Raw genomic sequence first — 19,518 nt, forward strand, 5'->3', positions numbered from 1 at the left:
AGGCAGGGGAGGGGCAAGATGTGAGCAGCAGCGAGGAGTGTGTGTGCATGTGTTTGTCTGTGCACACTGTTTACACAAACGGACAACGTTGCCAGATTGGGCAGTTTTCCGCTCAAATCGGGCAGGTTTTGGCTCAAATTGGGCAGATTTCTTTTTTTTACCCAATCTGGCAATGTTGCAGACAGACACTGTGCTTGCATGAACCCCGTAGGTAAATTTAGACTTGTTACTGTAAGTAGTAAAAACTATGATGTAAGTAGTAAAAAAAAAAACTGCAATGTAAGTAGTAATATACAGTTTTAGTAGTATACAAAAGGTAATGTGAATGTTTTGAAAAAAAAAAACAGAAAATAGAAATATGCACAGCAAAAGAGGTTGTAAAAAGGGTTCTACCCACTTCTTTTCAAGCACACTGTCTTGTTTTATTCTAGTCTATTTTAAAATCTTGTTTTTATTTTCATTTTGTGTTTAAAATAAAATTTGAAATTGAATTGAAATTGAAAAAAAAAAACTGTGATGAAAGTATTGAAAGTATGAATCTGATCGCTAGTATCAATACTTCACCTTGGTGTTGATACTATCAGTACTCAGATTGATGCGCCCACCCCAAATTCACCTGACTATTATCAGTGTAAAAATTCATTTGATGTAATTTAGCTTGCAAAAATTTTTTTCTTTTGATTTTCAGTTTTAACTCATTTTACTGAATTGTTACCCTGTGGCTGCATGCATGTTTGTGAAGTTTCTACCTGCCTTGTTGTGGGTGTGGTGAGGTGTGTATTGAGGGCTTCTAGACTTGAAGTCAAATACTTGTCTGTCAGCTCTTGTTACCTCTTCAGAATGGATTTGTGCTGTGTGGAAATTGAAGGACCAAACAGAAAGGGATGATGACCTCGATCACAATGTCACGTAAGATCATTTCTTTTAGTTCACCTGTGTAGTCTGGACTATTTGTTGTTAAAATTCTATTGTGTTTGGTTTGTGCATTTCTTGTAATGCAGTCAGCAGAGCAAAAACATGTTTTTTTTTATTTGATTTGATTTGATTTATTGATTGATTTCCACCATTGTAGTCAAAGCAAGAAAGATTTCCCACTGATTTATCAAACTCATTACAGAAATGATAAAATGCATAGTTTAAAAACCGAAAATAAAACAAAAAAACACTTAAATCACATTTTGCTTAATTAATTATAGTGATCATTAACTAAAGTCAAGTAGAGCTTGATTTATTGCTTGAAAAGGAGTGGGAAGAAGCGATCTAATATAATCCCACAACTACTGAGTTATGGTAATTCGTTTTGCATAGTTTTTGTAATCCGGTTCTGATCAGATAGATTCTTTTCAAGTTACTAAATCCAGAGCCTAGTAATGATTGATTATCTTCAGAAAGTATTCATTCATGATTTCAGTAAACAGTAACGGTAACCTTTATGCAATAATTTTAATTTAATTTCCTCTGTGGACTTTTAAAAGTGTTCTCAATTATAATTTTTTCGCATCCATCTTTTCAGTTTCCAATTCCAGAAACCCAAAACATTTCAGTTTGCACAGATAAACATATGTTTTTATTTTTAAAACTTATTTACCAAAATGTTTCTTAACAACATTTAGATTTCTTTTATGTGCTTTTTAAATTTATTAAATTTTAAACACATTTCATGTTACTTGGAAAACATGAGACCTCTGGGTTTTGTAAAAATTCACTGGTTTTATGTGTTATTGCATGTCTATTTTTTTAACAACAACATGAGCTGCTTCTGTAATTAATCATAACTATGAGCAGCTCACAGAATGAACAGCTTGGCATCCACAATAGAAAAGCTGTCTACTAAAACATGATTGATTTTTAAAAGTTCTTTAAATTTTGAGGACGTTTATTTTGACAAGTCGGGTTGATTCCGTAAATTGCAGATTTTGTGGCATGCAGCTAAATAGACACCAAGGAGGTTTTTACACACTCTCAGTTTTGCCCGTTTTGATGAGGGTATCTGCCCTCTCAAAGCTGGGCAGGATATTGCCTTTGTGGGGACTGAGCTGGAGGGTAGTAAGGTGCTGCCCTCCACGTCTTCTTGGTGCCATAGCCCAATACTGTGGGCAATCACATGCTCAATGGTCCAGAACATCGTTATATGCAGCTGCCAAAGTTAAGTTTGAATTTAAATTTGAATTTAATTTTGAATGGGATGATTTTTGACATCGGTCAGTGGCCGCCTGGGCACAGTTGGAAGTTGTGCAGCAGTCAGGCATTAGTGTGATAACTGACTGATAGGAGGGTCTCCAAGTTCCCCAAAATCGTCTGGTGATTTCAAACTGTCACCCTCCACCCAGCAGTTGACGAGGGCTGTTGACATGGGCCGAGGGCCTGTCGATTACCGGACAATAATCTGGAAATCCTGGCCACCATGAAACCCAGACGAGCAGATGTTCCCTTCAGCACTAATAATCTACAAGAATGCGCAGGGCCACGCAAGAAGACACGAGTCTCATATGAGTCTCTCATTCTCTCCACCGCTCTTTTGTCCTGCACTACCTGACAGAACAGCCTATACAAATTACCGTACAACAAAACAAAATTTCTTCTTTATTTTTAGCTATTTTTTTAGGGGGGGCCATCAACTCCCCATCGAGTCCCAGAACCTGCTGAGGCGTCCACCAAGAGTTGTGGGGCACCAGTCACAAATGGCGGGATCCCTTTTTTTAAAGGTCTACTTGGACCTTGGCTTCCCAAGCTGTTTTTCAGGTCTTTTGTGCTGGGCAGTCCAAAGACTCCCCAAGGGCTTCCAAAGCTGTTTAACCTTTTGCCGTTTTATCCTTTTCTTTTTTACCCCTTTGTCCAACCCTGATCCAACATATGTGAAAATAACTTGTAAATGCATCCCCTTTAATGTTAAAGTCAACACTTTTACCCTGGACATGACCAGTAGCAGTAGTAAATTTGGGCTAAGTAAATTAATATGCAGAATTACAGGCTTCTGCTTACCTTACTGCATTCCTGCCTGTTTTGCAACATACCCTGCTTGGGCATGTTCTAATTAGCTGGACACACCTGCACCAGGTAATCAGTCATTAGTTGGACTTGGACATTTTCAAAATCATGCAACTCAAGACCTGAAGTAGCCTATCCTTGACGGTCTTCTGTATGCAGAATTTTGATTTAGTTTTTTAATTTGAATGACAAGATTTAAAGATTACTCAAGACAAAATAGTTTTTATATGACTATGTTAAATGTTACTCATTTCAGACTTTATATATATGTCCTTTTCATTTTTAAGTATCATTTATTTTGTGTTTGTTTTCTAAATATGTTTATTCTAACAAATATGTATGTTTTAATGAATTTATTTTTGTCACTTTGCGGTTGTCTGTTAAAGTTAGCTTTCCACTTACAAAATGTGTTTTTGAGTCCTTCCTTACTGAAGCCTTTGGGCCCTTGGCTGTAGAGGACCCCGAATTTGTTTTATAGGCATCTTGAAGTCAAAACATTTGGACTTGTCCTCCTTTCTTTAAATATTTTACTACTCATCCAAGTGACTTAATGAGTCTGAGGAAGCCTGGGTTCAAGCCCAGCAGATGGGTTATCCACATTCCTGAAATGCAGTGGCCTCATTAAGGGGAACATATGGGAGAACCTAAGACCTTTCCACTTGTAACCCCTTCTGGCCACACTGGAGTTCTGACCTTGATGAAATGGAATCATAGTAAACAGGAGCTGACTTGTGTCTGAGGCCTAGCCTTTCTCTTAAAGGAAGGGTCATTACTGTGTACAGGAAATAGCTTCCTGAACCCTCTTTCAAACCATCTTCGTCAAGACTTTGTTTTTAAATGAGGGTTCTTTGCCTTTAAAGTGTCAACGAACAACCAAAAATGGTCCTGTGGTGTTGTTTTATCTGTCTTGACAGTTTATTCAATCTTAAAAGACAAAGAACACTTATTTGAAGACAACAATGTACAGATTCATCCCTTTCCATGCATCCTTTTTCAAATAAAAACCTTGAATTAGCCTTAAATCAAACTATTTTTAAATTAAATGAACAACATCTTAAGTTATTTGTGAGTGCAAAATGATAAAATGGAAAATAATTCTTCTTTTTCTTTCGGCTTTTCCATTCAGGGGTCGCCACAGTGAATCAGCTTCTGTTGAGGTAGCACTCTGCTAGCCTACTTGTGTTAGTTGATGAGGAAGTGAGTGACCAAAACCTGGTTTAAAAAGTAAAAAACATATTGTGAAGTTATTAAAAAAATCTTAAAAGCTGGATTAAAGTTGTACGGAACTCTGGGTTTCAAACAGCGATGCATTGCCGACTAACTGACGAGCAGTAAAAATTAGAGATTAAATGGCAGCAAGGGCATTTCCTGACTGCATACACACACATGGTAAAAGGAGTAAAAAAACTGGTTCCACACCCAGCCACAAGTCAGGACTGGTCACTTTATTGGGTCATAGGGTCATTGAGGTGGGGCTCATGGTCTAAATGGTTGGGACATCTGTGTCCATCTGGGTGTGGTGTCCAATTGATAATGTCTGCTTGCCCCTCCTAGCTTCTGTCATGCGGCTGAACGAGTTCATCCTGCTGCTCCGTGAAGGATACCTAGACCAGTGTTTTTCAACCAGTGTACCAGATGGTCTAGTGTGGTGTGCCGTGGGAAATTGCCCTCATTAACTGATCTAAAAACATTTCCCATCTCCAGGATATCAGCTCTGTGTTCATCCAAACAGACCCTGATAAAACACTGAGTAGTTAGGAATATGAAAGATCGTAAAAGACGTTTTTCTTTGTGTTTATTTGATTCTATTAAAGACATTTTGATAAGAATGATGGTACCGTGATTTAGCTGCAGCTATGCCTGTTTTCTGAAAAGTCCCGCCTCTTTAACTGTCTCCACCAATCATTCTTGGAGGCTTAATCACATGTCATCAGTCAGACCAATCAGAAGTGGTTAAAGTCTTCACTTCCTTGTTCCGATTCAGCTCATAAAGTCGCTTAGTTCCAACAAAAATACCAGCTAAAGCTCGTCTTTAGCAGCGTAGCTTTCCACAGAATCCGGTGTCAGACCGTGGAACAAGTGAACAAAACAATGAAGCTCAGAGACTCTAGTCTGTTTGCGTTTGGCAGTTTGCACTACATCTCCCATGATGCATTGGGTTAAAGTGACAGCATCTCAGCCGCGCAATTAGTCTTTCTTGTTAAACGTCTTGAAACCACAACAAACACACATCAAACAGTTTTTAAATCTTTTAACTCAACTTTTAATTGCATCTTTCAGAAAAAAACAGCTGCAACTTCCAGCTTTTTCTGCCACAATTATCACAAAAATGCATGTGAGATTGCAGAGGGGTTGTGGATCAATACAGACTATGAGTTTCCCCTTTTTTTTAAATTTTGGATGCTGGTGTGCCGCAGGATTTTTGTCAAGGTTAAAGTGTGCCGTGGCTCAAAACAGGGTGAAAAACATTGACCTAGATCAAACTTTGTCCCTCAAAAGTCATAACAGGGCCCTTCTCTCATTGGGCTCCTGCTTTTTTTTAATGCACCTCTCTGGGACTCTGTCAGTTAAAACAAAAATCTCCAAAGTATCTTAAATTTAGCCTCAAACTGTTGTTTCCATAGTGGGCATTGTTTCGTGTAACTCCTATGGTTTTTCCAACAGTCAAGCATCTTCATGCTTTAGTGTAGACCAGTTCATTGGTGTCAATGAGTGAGCTGCATGATTAACCAGGTTTAGTGGTTAGTTCAATGTCCCAGCTGGGACCTTTCTTTATGGAGTTTGTATGTTCTCCCTGTTTATGTGTGGGTTTTCTCTTCATTCCACCGTTTTGAAAAAATGTTTCATAGGTTAATTTGCCATCTCTAGATTGGAAGTGAGTATGTTGCCCTGCAACAGTAACAGGTTTGGCTCCAGCAACCCTGTGACCCTCAAAGGGATTAAGTGGGTTCTAAAGATGGATGGTTTCTGTAACGGTCACTGAGCTCTCAATGATTCCAGTTTCTGCTCTTTTTCTTGGTGTTCTGGCTCTCCCGTGCAGTAGCACTCTGATTTGTGTTGTACCTCTTTAGTCTAAAGTTGCGAAAGCAGTTGCAATTTGCAAATGTTTAAACATTGAGCATCCACCTGCCATGCAGTAAGCTCTGGATGTGGGTTTCAAGTTATCTATTCACCCCGCATTCTATGCATATGACCTAGTAGACTAACTTGAGTTGTAGCATTCCAACTGTTTTCACATCTATTTATTTTCTGCCTTGTTCTAGTTGCCCAATTTTTCATCAAGATGAGATGGTTATGTCCAGAGGAGAGACAGAATATATTTGTAGTAGGATGTTGAGTCTAGAGCTGCAATGCAAGAAGTCTAGAGGAAGACCAAAGAGGAGTTTCATGGATGGAGAGAACGAAGACATGAGGAATGAGGATACCTGGTGTTAAAGTAAAGGATGGAGAAGACAGGTTTAGAAGGAGGAAGCTGATTCGCTCTGGTGACCCCTGAAGGGAAAAGCCAAAAGGAAAAGAATTTCACGTTGTGTCACACAGCCACTATGTACATTTTGCTCATATTGCTCAGTTGACAATGATCACATGTGAATAATATTAATAATTTTCAAAGATGTAAAATGAGGGAACCACATTAAAGCCACAGAAAAAGTACAAATAAACCACACAAAGAACATGTAAATCAATGTAGAACACGTACTGTGAGAGATTGTTGCGCTGTTTATATGTAATTTGAACGTGATATGTGCGCCGTATACACAATATAAAAGTTATGCATTTTTTCACATGTGTGAAAAGTCCTTTAAACATACGTGGACATATGAGGAACGGTTGTGAAAAGTCACAAATTGTGTGTGAACCTCACAAAAATCATGTACAGTCCGTACAATTGCGTAAACATTTTTTAGTGGTTGGGTGTAGCATTCATTGTAAAAAAAATCTGTTTACTTTGGAATGATTATGTATTTTATTATACTTTTATACTTTTTTATAATGCATTAAGGATATAAACATGCAAGGGGGGGGGGGGGGGGGGGGGGGGGGGGGGTCTGTACAATGCTTTAGCTCTTCAGCAATGAAAAACCTCAAAACACAGTTGAAGGCAAACCCTTTTTTGCCCATAAAGTGACTCAAAATCATAGTTGGAGATAAACATGGTTCTTTTAGTATGAAAACAACTTTAAACAGAATCCAACAAAATGACAAAGTAAATCATTTATTACATGACAATATTTACCAAAACATACATGGATAATCTTAAAAAAACCCTGAAACATTAAAACTTTATGTTTTTTCACAATTCCAGCAACAATTATAACTTTGTAATAATAATAATAATTAAAATACATTTTATTTATAAGGCGTAAATACAGTATATAAAATACAATAAAATACAACAACAGTTAAAACAAGAACAATTTAAATACATACACATTTAAAAAAAAAAAAGTAAAAACATGAGAAAGTTATGTTATAGTGAAGACGCTATTTGGAAGAGATGAGTTTTTAGTTTTGATTTGCAATGTGGGAGTGTGTCAGTGTTGCAGAGGTAAGTATAACCTTTAGACAAGAACAAGAGAGAGTTTGGGTATCATATTTTTGTTTTCTCCAGTTACAGACATTCTGTGGAAACAGGAGAAGCTGCTGTTTCCCTTCAAGAACTCAAGACTGCTAAATATTAGACAAGTGTCTGTAATATCCACTTTTATCCCACAGTCAGGGTGAATACTCGACTCTGATTGGCTGCTGGGTGTTGATTAAAAAGTCATAATTCACATAATGCACCCCCCCAAAAAAGAAGTTGCGGTCACACATCTTTTGTATCACTGCGCTGACTTATTTAAAACAAACTTTAGCTTCTTCATCTGGACAAAAACAAGCAGTAAGAGGGGAACTTTCTCTCTGAACTGATGCTTTATTCAACCCATCGTGACGACCACCATATGTATCGCTTTGCTTTTCCGCTGCAGTTGAAATTGTCAGGTTACCATGACAACGCGCCACACCACGTAACAAATAGTCCGCTTTTTGTGAAAAAAAGTGATCCAGACCAAAAAAAATAACAATAAGAAAGTACTAAAAGCTGATTGATTGATTGACTGTAAGTCACCATAGTATTAAAGGAATAAAGGCCTTCAAAGTGAGCATTATCAGAAATTAATGCACTTTGAGTCGGATGGTTCAGGCTTCCATGGTGTGCGTTCAATAAGGGTTAATGCCCGAAGAAGTATGCATTATCACTTTTTAACGCAAGCCCTGGAAGCCTGAACCAGCTGCAGTGGAAAAGGAAAGTGATAAATATTCTGGTCATCACGATGGGTTGAATAAAGCATCAGTTTAGAGAGAAAGTTCCCCTCTTCCTGCTTGTTCATGTCCAGATGATGAAGCTAAAGTTTGTTTTAAAGAAGCCGGCACAGTGATACAGAAGATTTAAGATAGGTGACCGGAACTTATTTTTGGGGCGTGCAGTTATCACTGTGCGTTTTTGTTGTGTGGTGAAACCTTTTCCTGTCATTTTTTGCATGCTTTTGTGTTGAAGTTTGTTTTGATGGAGGAAGTCTTCTCTGATTTTTGTTTGCATGCTTTTATGTTGGAGTTGGTTTTTGTGTTGTTTCACCCCCATGAAGACTGAGTCCCAGATTGGACACACCTGGGTGTCCAATCAGTAAGCTGATGGCCCCACCCATAAAGCTGCACTGGCAGCAGGAGAAAGGAAAGAGAGCAGCTGGTAGCTGTTGAAGGACACAGCACTGGGGCAAACTGTGTGGCTGGAGCTGCAGTCGTTGTAGGAGTCTTCTCCAGGACAGGAGTGCCACAGTGCGACATACACTCATAGGCAGGGTGAGGAGCCCTGCCGGTGTGTGAGTATCCTCTACCCTTCCAGTGGCACTCTCACCCTGCATATAGTCAGGCCTGTTTACCCCACACAGCTGAGATACTCGCAGGATCTATCTTCACTCTGCAGGTAGATGTTGGGAGGAACACCCCACCACGCCTGCGAGGGTGGACAAAGACAAGACTGTGGCTGACTTCAGGACCTGTCTCCCTGGTGCTTCATGGACTATTTCTTTTAACTATTTTAACAATGTTTTTATGAGGTCCCTCTTTAAAGTTTTTTACTGTTTTTACTACCTTTTTAAACATTTGGTCTTAGTTATTTAGGTTTTAACCGTTTGGGCTTTGTCGTGTTGTGGCTGCATGTTTTTATTGGTTTAAATTATTGCAGTTTAAAAAACAATTGTTCCTTGGGTTTTCTGTGTGGCGCTCTTCCCCTGGTCCTGAATCTTTTGGGTGTAGCAATTTAACCGGACCCCCCTATTTGGCAAAGGCGGGGCCCGACATTTTCACTTTGTTTTTTTTTGTTTTTTTTTTAACTTGTCCTGTCCAACAACTGGGCAGTCAGATGAGAGCTGAGGGCCTCTTGGGTTGGACATATTTTACTTTAACAAGAGGGGTTATTAATCTTCAGACAAACCAAAGGTATGTCTGAATAAACCCCTTTTGTAATTGAGGCCAACCTTTATTAATTTCAAACATGTCTGAAAATCTTTGGTGTTGGACCGGACGGAAAAGGAAAGAGGGGAAGAAGAGAGAGGGACGTTAGAGAGAGGGGGGGTAGGGGGTGATAATAGGAGGGGAAGGGGGGTAAGACCATGAAGCAGCATAAAGCAACAAGTTTACTGGTTGTTAATCATTACGGTAAGGTTCAAATGTAGTACAAAAAGGGCGGAGCCTGTCCACACACACACTCAAATGTTATAAACACACCTGTTAGTTGCAAAAATGTCCACCTGTCGACATGTACACAAAACAGATAGTGTTCACACGCATACTTATGCCTTAAATCCAACTAATGTGAGATATTTCAGTCATTCAGTCATGCAAACTGTTAGTACAAAGGTGAGCTAACACCTGTGCCCAGGTGAGTGTTTATGTTCTTCTAAAATGGATGGTGGAACGTGGAAAAAAAGGAGGGAGAGTGCCCAGCCATCCCCACCCCAAGACCCCCACCGCACCAGCAGCGGCAGCCGGAATCCCCCCAACGCCACACGGGAACCGACAGGGAACAACCGCCGCCCGGGCGACCAAGCCCGCCACCCAGGCCAGGGCCAGCAGGGCCGCCGCAAGGCCCCCAGAGCCAGAGAGCAGGGAGGCACGGAGGGAAAGAGAGCGCCGCCCCAGCCCGACCAGGAGAGCAGCCCCCCCGCCGCGCCGGGAGAACCCAACGCAGGGCCCCACCGGAGAAGGACGCCCACAGCCCCAGACGAGCACCCCACCACCACCCAGGAGTTCCGGGCATCCCCCCGCCCCAACCCCAGGTACGAGCCAGGACCCCCCAAGGGAGACCCGCTCCGCACTCCAGGCAGCCACCCGCCCGGCCCACGGTTGGTCCAGGGAAGAGCGAGGCAGGGGGCCCGCCGCCCCCGCCCAGGAGGGGGGAACCCCGGGGAAAAAAGAGGGCCCACAAGGGGTGTTGTAAATATGGCCCGACCAGGCTCGGCCACAGTTGGAAATTTGGCGGGGCCCAGCACTCAGGAGCAAGGACCAGAACCCACCCCCCAGGGACATGAACACCCCCGGCTCAGATGTAATGTGAACCCCCCCACCGCGCGGAGAGAGCACCGCCGGGCCCAGGAAGCCGGCACCCCGGGGACACGGCCGCCGTTGCAAAGGGGCCCGTACCCCCCACCAGGGAAGAGGCAGGGGACAGATGGTCCTAGGTCCCACCTTCCTTGCAAAATGTGTGTGTGTGTGTGTATGTGTGTTTGAGAGAGTGTGTGTGTGTGCATGTGTGTGTGTTTATGTTGGGATGTATATATTGAGGGGGGAGGGGTGTATGTACTAAGGGGGGTGCAGTTAAAATTGGCGGGTAGGGCACTAAGGGGACATCTCCTGATTACTCACAGTGACGTCCCCTCACCCTCCCCACCAAGGGGCCCTAAATGTCTAAGGTGCGGTTAAAATTGGCGGGTAGGGTGCTAGGAGGACATCTGCTGCTTGCTGGCAGTGATGTCCAAGCACCCCCCCCTACCAAGGGCCCTACATGTTTAAGGTGCAAATAAAACCGAAAGAGGGGGGGCCCACTCCATACGGCAACCATAGGAGGGGGGCCACTGCCTAGTAAACCCCCCCCCCAGGCTGCGTTTTCACTTTTGAGTGCACACCCAGCAGCCAATCAGAATCGAGCATTCACCCGGACCATGGTATAATTTCTAATAATGTACACTTCTTGGTTGCTTCCTTATCGTAGTTTTCAACGACTGCTAGATCTTCTTCGCTTTAAAAGTATTTAGCAGCACACAAAATGAACTGATTAGCATTGACATTATTGCTAAAAAGCATAAGGGATTTTTATTTTGTATCTCAAAATGTTTGTCTTTCCCACCAGGTCAGTTCCAAACTTTCCTCCAAAATGGTTTCATTTTCACCATCACGTTTCTCGCATTTACTGCTGTCTTCACATCTTTGGAAAGGTAATTACATAAACAAACTCAAGATTTTTTTGTGTTTTTTTATTTTTTATTCCAAAGCTGTTATTTACATCATGCGTCATTTATAGTGTTTTTTACAGCACTACATCCACCCAAAACATCAACCAGTCACACTGCAATGCCTGGTTAACCCACAAGAAGTGGAAGAGCCTGAATTTTACGTGAGTTACTGCTTCTGTGGAATTTTTTAACATAGGTAGAATGAAAAACGAGTTGAGCATTGTGAACTCACTCAAAGATACAATTAATGTAAAGACTTGAGCAGAAAAAGTGACAAAAAACTTAAGCTGGATTAAAAATGAACAATTATGAAGATAAAGAACTGATTTATCTGATTTAACTGTTGCTCAGTTTTTTTTCCCGATCTGCTGACTTAAGCTTAATTTATATCCTTAAATTAAATGTTTCCCTTAGTTAATGCTTTGCCCTTTGTTGCTTTATGGCTCTGTTTTTTTCCAGAACTACCAGGACGACAACGCTTTTCTTGAAACTGGAGGATTTTTTGTGGAGGAAGTATGTGTCCCAGCAGGCTTTACCATATGGCATCAAAGGAAGTGGTATGCTCATTTTCTTAGTTTATTTCACGTTTCTGGCTTTACAGAGCATTTCTAATTTTACATAGACAGATCAAATTGAGCTTAGAACACTTTAAATTCCAGATATAACACTATGCAGTTTCCTTTAGTACTTTGACTTGTTTAATCTCTTATATTTTCAGAGCCGATGTTACTCAAAGTTCTTGCTGCAACTAAAAGTTATGACATGCCAGCTCACATTGAGAAGTAAGTTAATCACTTTATAGTTGCTGCATTTGGGAGCTGTGCCTGCTGTAAAAAGCTTATCAGATGTAATAAAAATAACTTTTCAAAAATGATTATTTAAATAAAACTCTATATCCATCTTCTTTACCCGATTTATCCTTTTCGGGGTCACAGGTTTGTCCAGGGGTGAAGGCAGGGGACATCCCAGACAGGGCCAATCCCACACCCATACAAACTCACATTTACACCTAGAGACACCTTAAAGCGACCAATTAACCAATGAAGCATGATTTTGGACGGTGGGAAGAAGCCAGAGTCCCCGGAGAAAACCCATGCATGCACAGGGAGAACATGCAAACTCCACACAGAAAGGTTTCAGGCCCCCCAGCTGAGACTTGAACCAGTGGCCTTCTTGCTATAAACAGTTTTTAGAATTATATTGTGAACAGTTCTTGCAGCTTTATCTTGACGTTTAAAAGTTTACAACCAAACAATGTATATATTCCAACAGCTTCTTTTTTCTCCTTACAGCCTTGAATGCAGAACGTGTGTAGTGGTGGGAAACGGCTTTTCCATCAAAAACACCTCCTTGGGAAGCATCATTGACAAATATGATGTAGTCATTAGGTAAGCATCACTGTTTGTAACTGAATTGTCCTTTGTCATCTTTTAGTAATTATTATTTAAAAAAAATAAAAACTCAATATTTCCAGTTTGGTGAGAATGTGCACTTAAAACTGGATCTGTTTCGATAAAGATTTATACCTCAACTCATGGCCTTGCCTCCAGTAACTTTATTATTTAAGAGTGTATTCAGAATAGATGCTGGACAAGAAGAAAAAGTCAAATATAAGTCACAGTTTTGGGAGAAAAGTGCAAAGCTTTTGAACAACTCCACCAATCCCGGCATGATGCTACATTGACATTGAACATCATTTGTCGTCTGCTGCCTTTCTTTTGACGTGTGTCTAATTTGCTGGTGGACGCTTGTCCAAAAATGAGTTCATAAACTTGATGCTACCAACATATGGGAGGAGCTACGGCCAAACGTTTTTAGCCTCATCGCTGGATGGAAGCGATGACTGTATATCTCATTTACAATGTACTGACACTTATGATGTTGAGAGATCAGACTTATTTATTTTGAATGTCTCTTGGTAAAAACGTCTCCACAGAGGTGCATGAGATCATTCAGTCTCCCCCAGTATGGAGCGGTTCACCGTCTCTCTGTAACCCAGTTGGAGGACTTGCTGTTCCATATTAGTCCAAGGAGGGAAAGAATAAAAACAAGAACAATAATGTCTCGATGCAAATAGGAAAAATATCATGAAGTTCTCCTCCATGTTGGCTTTGGACTCCATCTGCTGATCAGAGTTAGCGACGCTTCTTCTTCTGTGTTGCTGTTAGTCAGTAGCAAATACAGATACACACATCTACAGTGCCCTCTAGTGGAAAAATAAGACTTCACATTAAGTCCCTGGCCACATTATGCAAAAACAACTAGACTTATGTGTGGTGGTTAAAATGCAAAATTCCTTCTATCATATGGTAGTTTCTTTGTTTTAGGTTAAATGATGCCCCAGTTAGGGGCTATGAGGAGGATGTGGGAAAGAAGACCACCTTGAGGATATTCTACCCCGAGTCGGCCTCCACCAACCCTAGGTTGCACAATGAAGAGGACACACTGATGGTCTTGGTGCCTTTTAAACCAGAAGATCTTCGCTGGCTTAAAGAGATCCTCTATGATGAGAAGAGGGTGAAGAATATTCCTTTACACAACTAATATTAATGGTCTCGCTTAGTTAGACCTCACAAGTAGTGCAAAGGTACAAAGCCTTCAGTGCATCTGAACTAAATGAAGTTTCCATTGAAGACATTTTTTTTATTGAGAAATCTGTTTAATTGCTTCAAGGTTACTTGCTAATTTGCAAATTTAGGGCTTCCTAGGCTGCAAAAATCCGAGCCTCAGTTGAAGTTTTTTGGTAGATCCATTTTGTTTGGGCAATCATTTACAACCTTACAATCTTTTTTATTTATTTTTTGTTCTTCTTCTTTTGACTTTCAAAATCTAATGTCTCTTATCTCTATGCTGCCCTTCAAGAACAGTGAAGGCTTTTGGAAGCCCCCTCCTCTAATCTGGTTGGGTGACAGAGGAAAAGTGAGAGTGTTGGACCCACATTTTATGCATCAGACTGCAAACAAACTGCTCCAGTTTCCTCTGCCGCCGAATATAAAACAGGTGAGGAGATGTTTACTGAACGATCATGAGAATCAAATTTCTTTTTTTTTCTTTGAAACATTGTGTTTATTTTGTACTTTTTCATGCTTTATAGCAGTTAGTTTTCTATCCCCCCCCCCCCCCCCCCCCCCGTTCTTTAAAGTTTAGAAAGGACATAACGGAAATATTACCCAAAAAGTTACTAGTGATTAATACTTTTTAAATAAAGCAGTTTACCCAGGCTTGTCCGTTGAACTATGGAAGGTTATTGTTAAAGTTGGAAACAGTTTTGTAGATTAAGAAACAGAAGAACAGACTGTATTCCAGAAAGTGATTAAAATACTGATATTTTATCACAAAATCAAGGCCTGTCTGTTAGAATCCCATTATTGTGTAAATGGTCGAATAGTTGCAGTAGCCAAAGACCTTAGATGCTGACGACAGCTCCAGTGTTAAAGGGTTAAACGTGGCAGCAGCCCAATGACTTTTCCCGATTTAATGACTGCATAGAGGGTTTTTAAGCTCAATTAAAACCCTGTAAACACATTTTGAGACCAATATGCACTTTAAATCAAAGCTTGTTTCTGGAGGTAATTTACATATGTGGTCCTTATGGTTCTTGTGGAGAAGTTCCTGGATAACCCACTGCAAGAGTCAGAAAGTCATACTTGTCTCTGCTCCTGACTGGAAATTCTTTGAGTGCAATGTGCTCAACCTTCCTGGACCCACTCCAACCACTGCTGCAAAAACCCCATAGTGACACACGCACACACAACCGGCTTGGTAGCCCATAGACACAGACGGGACATTTGCTAAGGTGCTACATTCCTCTCCTGTTAATTAAATGTTGTCAATAACGCCCGTGCAACAATAGCCCCGCAATGCTTCCAAGACAATAGCAAAGACCCCCTGCAGTAGTTGGAACGTTCACTCCGTGGTATAACGGACACGAAGGAAGCAGTGCGATGAAGCGCAAATCTGTCAATCTAAACACTCCTTTAGATGTAAAAATGGCATGACGATAGACATGATAATAAAATATGAGTGAATGTTACCTTAACGAAGATGTCAAGGACAGTGAGGAAGATGCCAAGACAGCGGGGTGCTTCCGTTTCTGGTGCTTGTACATGGCTGTTGTGCAGCCATGAAATGCAAGTTTGTTTTTGCAAATGTGGAGTGTGATGGAGTGATCCCAAACTTTCAAGCATTAATGATACTCCAACTTATTGATCCACCACTTTCTTTTCGTATCTGTCTTCTTGTTCAATGGTTGAGGAAGGGCTAAACTGCCTCCTAATTTTCATGTTGTGCTTTGCGATCTAAACGACTTTGTGACTAGTGGTAAAATGAGAAAAAAACTCAAACACGACTCGTGGACAATACCAAATTAGCGTCAATGATTTTTTATAGTCGGTCAGTCAACATCGACATTTATACTAAACAGGTTTTTTTTTATGAGTACACTTTTTAAAATTAGATAGTCTTTACATCCTATAAACATGTCAAACACACCTTAATCTGCTGTCCTCTGCTGTTTCTTGCAGAACAATTTTTATCCCACCACAGGGATTCTTGCTGTGTTTGTGGCTCTCAATTACTGTGACGTTGTCCACGTAGCTGGATTTGGTTACCCCGCAAACAATGACCAGCATCAACATATACATTATTATGGACACCATACTATGAAATCTATGCAGGTGAGTGGGAGTCAACTCTAACTTTTTTACATGTGATCTTTGATTTGCACCAGAATAATTCTGTCTTTGCAGAACTCTTCACATGAAATCAGTCAGGAGGCTCAAGCGTTAAAAATGTTGGAGGATTCAGGGATCATCACAAACCTGCACCCACACCTTTGACACTTGCTTCTCCAGTTCAGCACACCCTTTTGTTAGAACATATTTTGCATTTGAATGTACTTGTATCTTAGCTGTAGATCAGGTACACGGAGTGAAATGCAGTGGCACATGGAGGGTTGTATTTTTTGGATTTGAATTTAAAAAATCGGGGTTTGAGTGACAATGTCTTCTCATGATGAGCCCCCCCCCCATGGGATCCTAAGGAAATGGTCCAATCACACAGCGCCGTTACTGTCACCCCGCCCACTTATATAAATATTTTCCGAGTCAGCCATCATAAACGGGTGATTGAAAGTAATGCGCACCGTAGTGAAATGAAAAGGTAATCATTCCTGTGTTTTGAAACTGTTGTCCAATTGACCCGAACAGTATCTATGTAATATAAACATACAGGGGGGTTGCATATATGTGAGATGAACCATTTTCATAATATATGTTGATTACGCTAATTAAGGCAAGCAGAAGAAGTTGCATGCTGAAAAAATACTTTTAACTATTTTTCCTAGATGTTCAAACTTTAAAACGGGTCAATTTGACCCGTAACATAATAGGAGGGTTAACAAAAAAATATTTTCCCCAGATTGTTTTTTATGTCTCTGAACAAGGGGAATACTTTTATTATTATCGTTATTGTGTTATAAGTTACGTTGTGAACTGAAAGACACAAGGTAATGTTTCAAATTAAAAGGAAGGTCAAAATAAATGCATTTGAATCTGAATTGAAACCGGTGAAATTGTCTTCTACCTGTTAGTGAAAGCCGGATTGGTCATTCAAACAGTGTGCAGTGATGAGTACTATTGAGACGGCGAAGCACAAAGACTTGTAGAGAAGCAAGTCCTCTCAGAAGCATTAAGGTAAATAATTTCCAAAATAGGAAGTAACATGTTGTTGTCAGTGGATGAAACTTCCACTTGTTTTAGCTGCGTCTGAAGAGAGGGGGGGACTTTTTGTTGATGTTCCAGATCTTTTGAATGTTAATCAAGTGCCGTTTCTATTGAGTCCAGCTGATACTGCAGGCGTTCAAAGCTATTCTTGGAGGGATTGTAAGCTTCAGTAAAACATTTTTCGCAGAGTAGATTTGAGAGACGTGCGTCAGGTCGCTTGAGACGGTGTCAGCATTCTCTGACTGTGAACTGGCCAAGCTTTTGAAACAAGATCCTTTTGGAGCCACAAACAAAACAAATTCAGCTTTAGATCAGGTTCAGGAATTTTCGTAAATTTTGAGCATCTTGAGTATCAGTTTAGGTCTTTGATGTCATCAATCAGGGGGAGCTGCGAGCAGCAGCCACGCCTACTCTGCCATCTTTAAATGCTGTGTGTGGATTTGTCTGCCTGCGTGTGTACGTGTGTACATGCATGTATATGTTTCAACAGTGGAGTTACACTGAGCAAAAACTAAGGGACGCAAAAGGGGCCAAAAAACAGCAGAATTGGTGATGTAACGTGTGAATTTGGTTTTCAAACTTCTTTTGTTCTCCCTCAAGACTTTAATGTTTAAATTCAAACATCCAACATTTTTCTTTGTCTATTCCTCCAGTCTTTTTTCCCCTTTGTGCTTACTTTCGTTGAAATCCTTGATTTTCTTTCCGCCTCTTTTTTTTCCTATCATGTTTCACTTTCTTATATTAATTAAACAAAAGTACAGGAATAGACCTGACTGTAGATGTTACATTACTGTCAAAGTCTGTGAAACCCGGTGAGGCGTAAGAACTGCAAAAGAAAAAAAAAAATAAGCCAGGCCGCTCCCTTAACTTTAGTTGTTTGAGCAGCAGTCTTGTCCTCAGGGCAAGAGTTATGATCCATCTCTGCTATGAGTCAGTAAAGAAAATGACACATGCAGAAATGAGCACTGAGGGCCAGGATCCACTTTGCCTGTCAAAAAAAGGAACTATAGAAAACTTCTAAAATGATAACATTTTACTTTAAAATTGGTTTTGATAAGCTTAGTTTAAATTCATTTCAAGTTTTCAACTAATTTTAAGTAAGAAGATTTTCATGACAACAATAAGTTGATTATTTTTTTTCATTCTATTCTTCGACATCAATAAAAGCAAAAAAATAATAATAAGTAAATAAAGGAAAGTGTATAACTTGATATTTTTAAATCTTTTTAAATATAAAATTTGTTTATCCAAAAAATGTCAAAGGCGCAGATAAACAGGTTTTCCTTTTTTTGTTCCCTTTCATTTCCCCCTGTATTAGAACTGATTGGTTGATTTCAAAGAAATGGAATAGATAAATAAACTGAAAGAAAAAAAAAAGAAAATTGAAGTAGTGTCATGGTGCCATTGTCAGTCTCCTCCCCCTCCCCTCTCTGCTTGGCTCCTGATGCGACACAGCTGCAACCACTCACCTCATCACCTGCCTGCCTTCATAAGGAGCTCCAGGACCAGTATTCATCACCAGTTTGTTGCCCCTGATGGTGCATAGCATGACTGTCACGGTCTATGCCATTGTTTTAAGCCTCTGCCTAAATTTTGCTCTTACCTTGTTTCCAGGAATCCATTACCACGAGTGGTTGCCTGAGTCTGCTGCATTTCCAGATCACAGCCTTGTCATTACCTCCTGTCAAGCCACGAATCTCTGCCGATCTTCGAATCCACCACGACCCTCTGCCGATCCTTCAGTCCACCACGAGCCGTGGTTGAAGCCACCAGTGAGGTCACAAGCCGACGAAAAACCTCCATCCTCGTCGTAGGTCCTCCTCGGAGTCAGCTGCTTTGCTAACCTACCTCTGAATCAAGATCTGAAAATTAAATCCTTTCAATCATCAAAACTCTCCTGTGTCTCCTTCCGGGTTCCAGCGTCTGAGTCTGTTTAGTTCCGCTAGCCATGACAAGTAGCCTATTTTATATTTTACTGTCTGCCGCAGGGATATTTTAGTAGTTTACAGATTAATTGTGGTACATTAAAACAGTAAAGCACATTTTGCCAAAAACAAGGTACTTTTTTTTTATTCTTTAAAAAACAAAATAAAAACACAAATGATGATTAGAAGCAGAACATTGATCAAAACTGGGTTTTCTACATGCTACTTCCCCCCCCCCCCATCTTTTATGAGTTTGATCCTACTTTTTTGAAATGGGTTGTGTAAAAAAGAAGACAAGAGAAAGTGCAGGGAACCCCAGGGGCAAACATGTATAAGAAGTTCACATATAACCCTTGGCACGCATTTAGGAGTTTTTTTTAATGAGTTTTG

General features: G+C 40.4%; 1 protein-coding gene across 4 annotated transcripts; it reads left to right on the top strand.

Moving 5' to 3' along the window:
• The first annotated feature begins 809 nt into the window (after window positions 1-809).
• LOC101171762 (CMP-N-acetylneuraminate-beta-galactosamide-alpha-2,3-sialyltransferase 4) lies at window positions 810-19,095 on the top strand. Of its 4 annotated transcripts, none has more exons than XM_078929732.1 (10): window positions 810-909; window positions 11,378-11,462; window positions 11,549-11,641; window positions 11,940-12,037; window positions 12,199-12,262; window positions 12,773-12,868; window positions 13,808-13,997; window positions 14,343-14,480; window positions 16,004-16,156; window positions 18,818-19,095. In XM_078929732.1, exons 1-10 carry the CDS (start codon window positions 885-887, stop codon window positions 18,965-18,967), a joined length of 1,092 nt encoding a protein of 363 aa, XP_078785858.1. In that variant the 5' UTR covers window positions 810-884; the 3' UTR covers window positions 18,968-19,095. The 4 variants fall into 4 exon arrangements, with proteins under 4 accessions (XP_078785858.1, XP_020564118.3, XP_078785859.1 ...); XM_020708459.3 differs by having other exon boundaries at window positions 11,561-11,641; XM_078929733.1 differs by lacking the exon at window positions 18,818-19,095 and adding an exon at window positions 16,229-17,043.
• Window positions 19,096-19,518: the final 423 nt, after the last annotated feature.

Source organism: Oryzias latipes, chromosome 13 (assembly GCF_053564925.1).
Source record: "Oryzias latipes strain Hd-rR chromosome 13, Olatipes_Hd-rR_3.1".
In the NCBI taxonomy this organism is placed as follows: Eukaryota; Metazoa; Chordata; class Actinopteri; order Beloniformes; family Adrianichthyidae; genus Oryzias; species Oryzias latipes.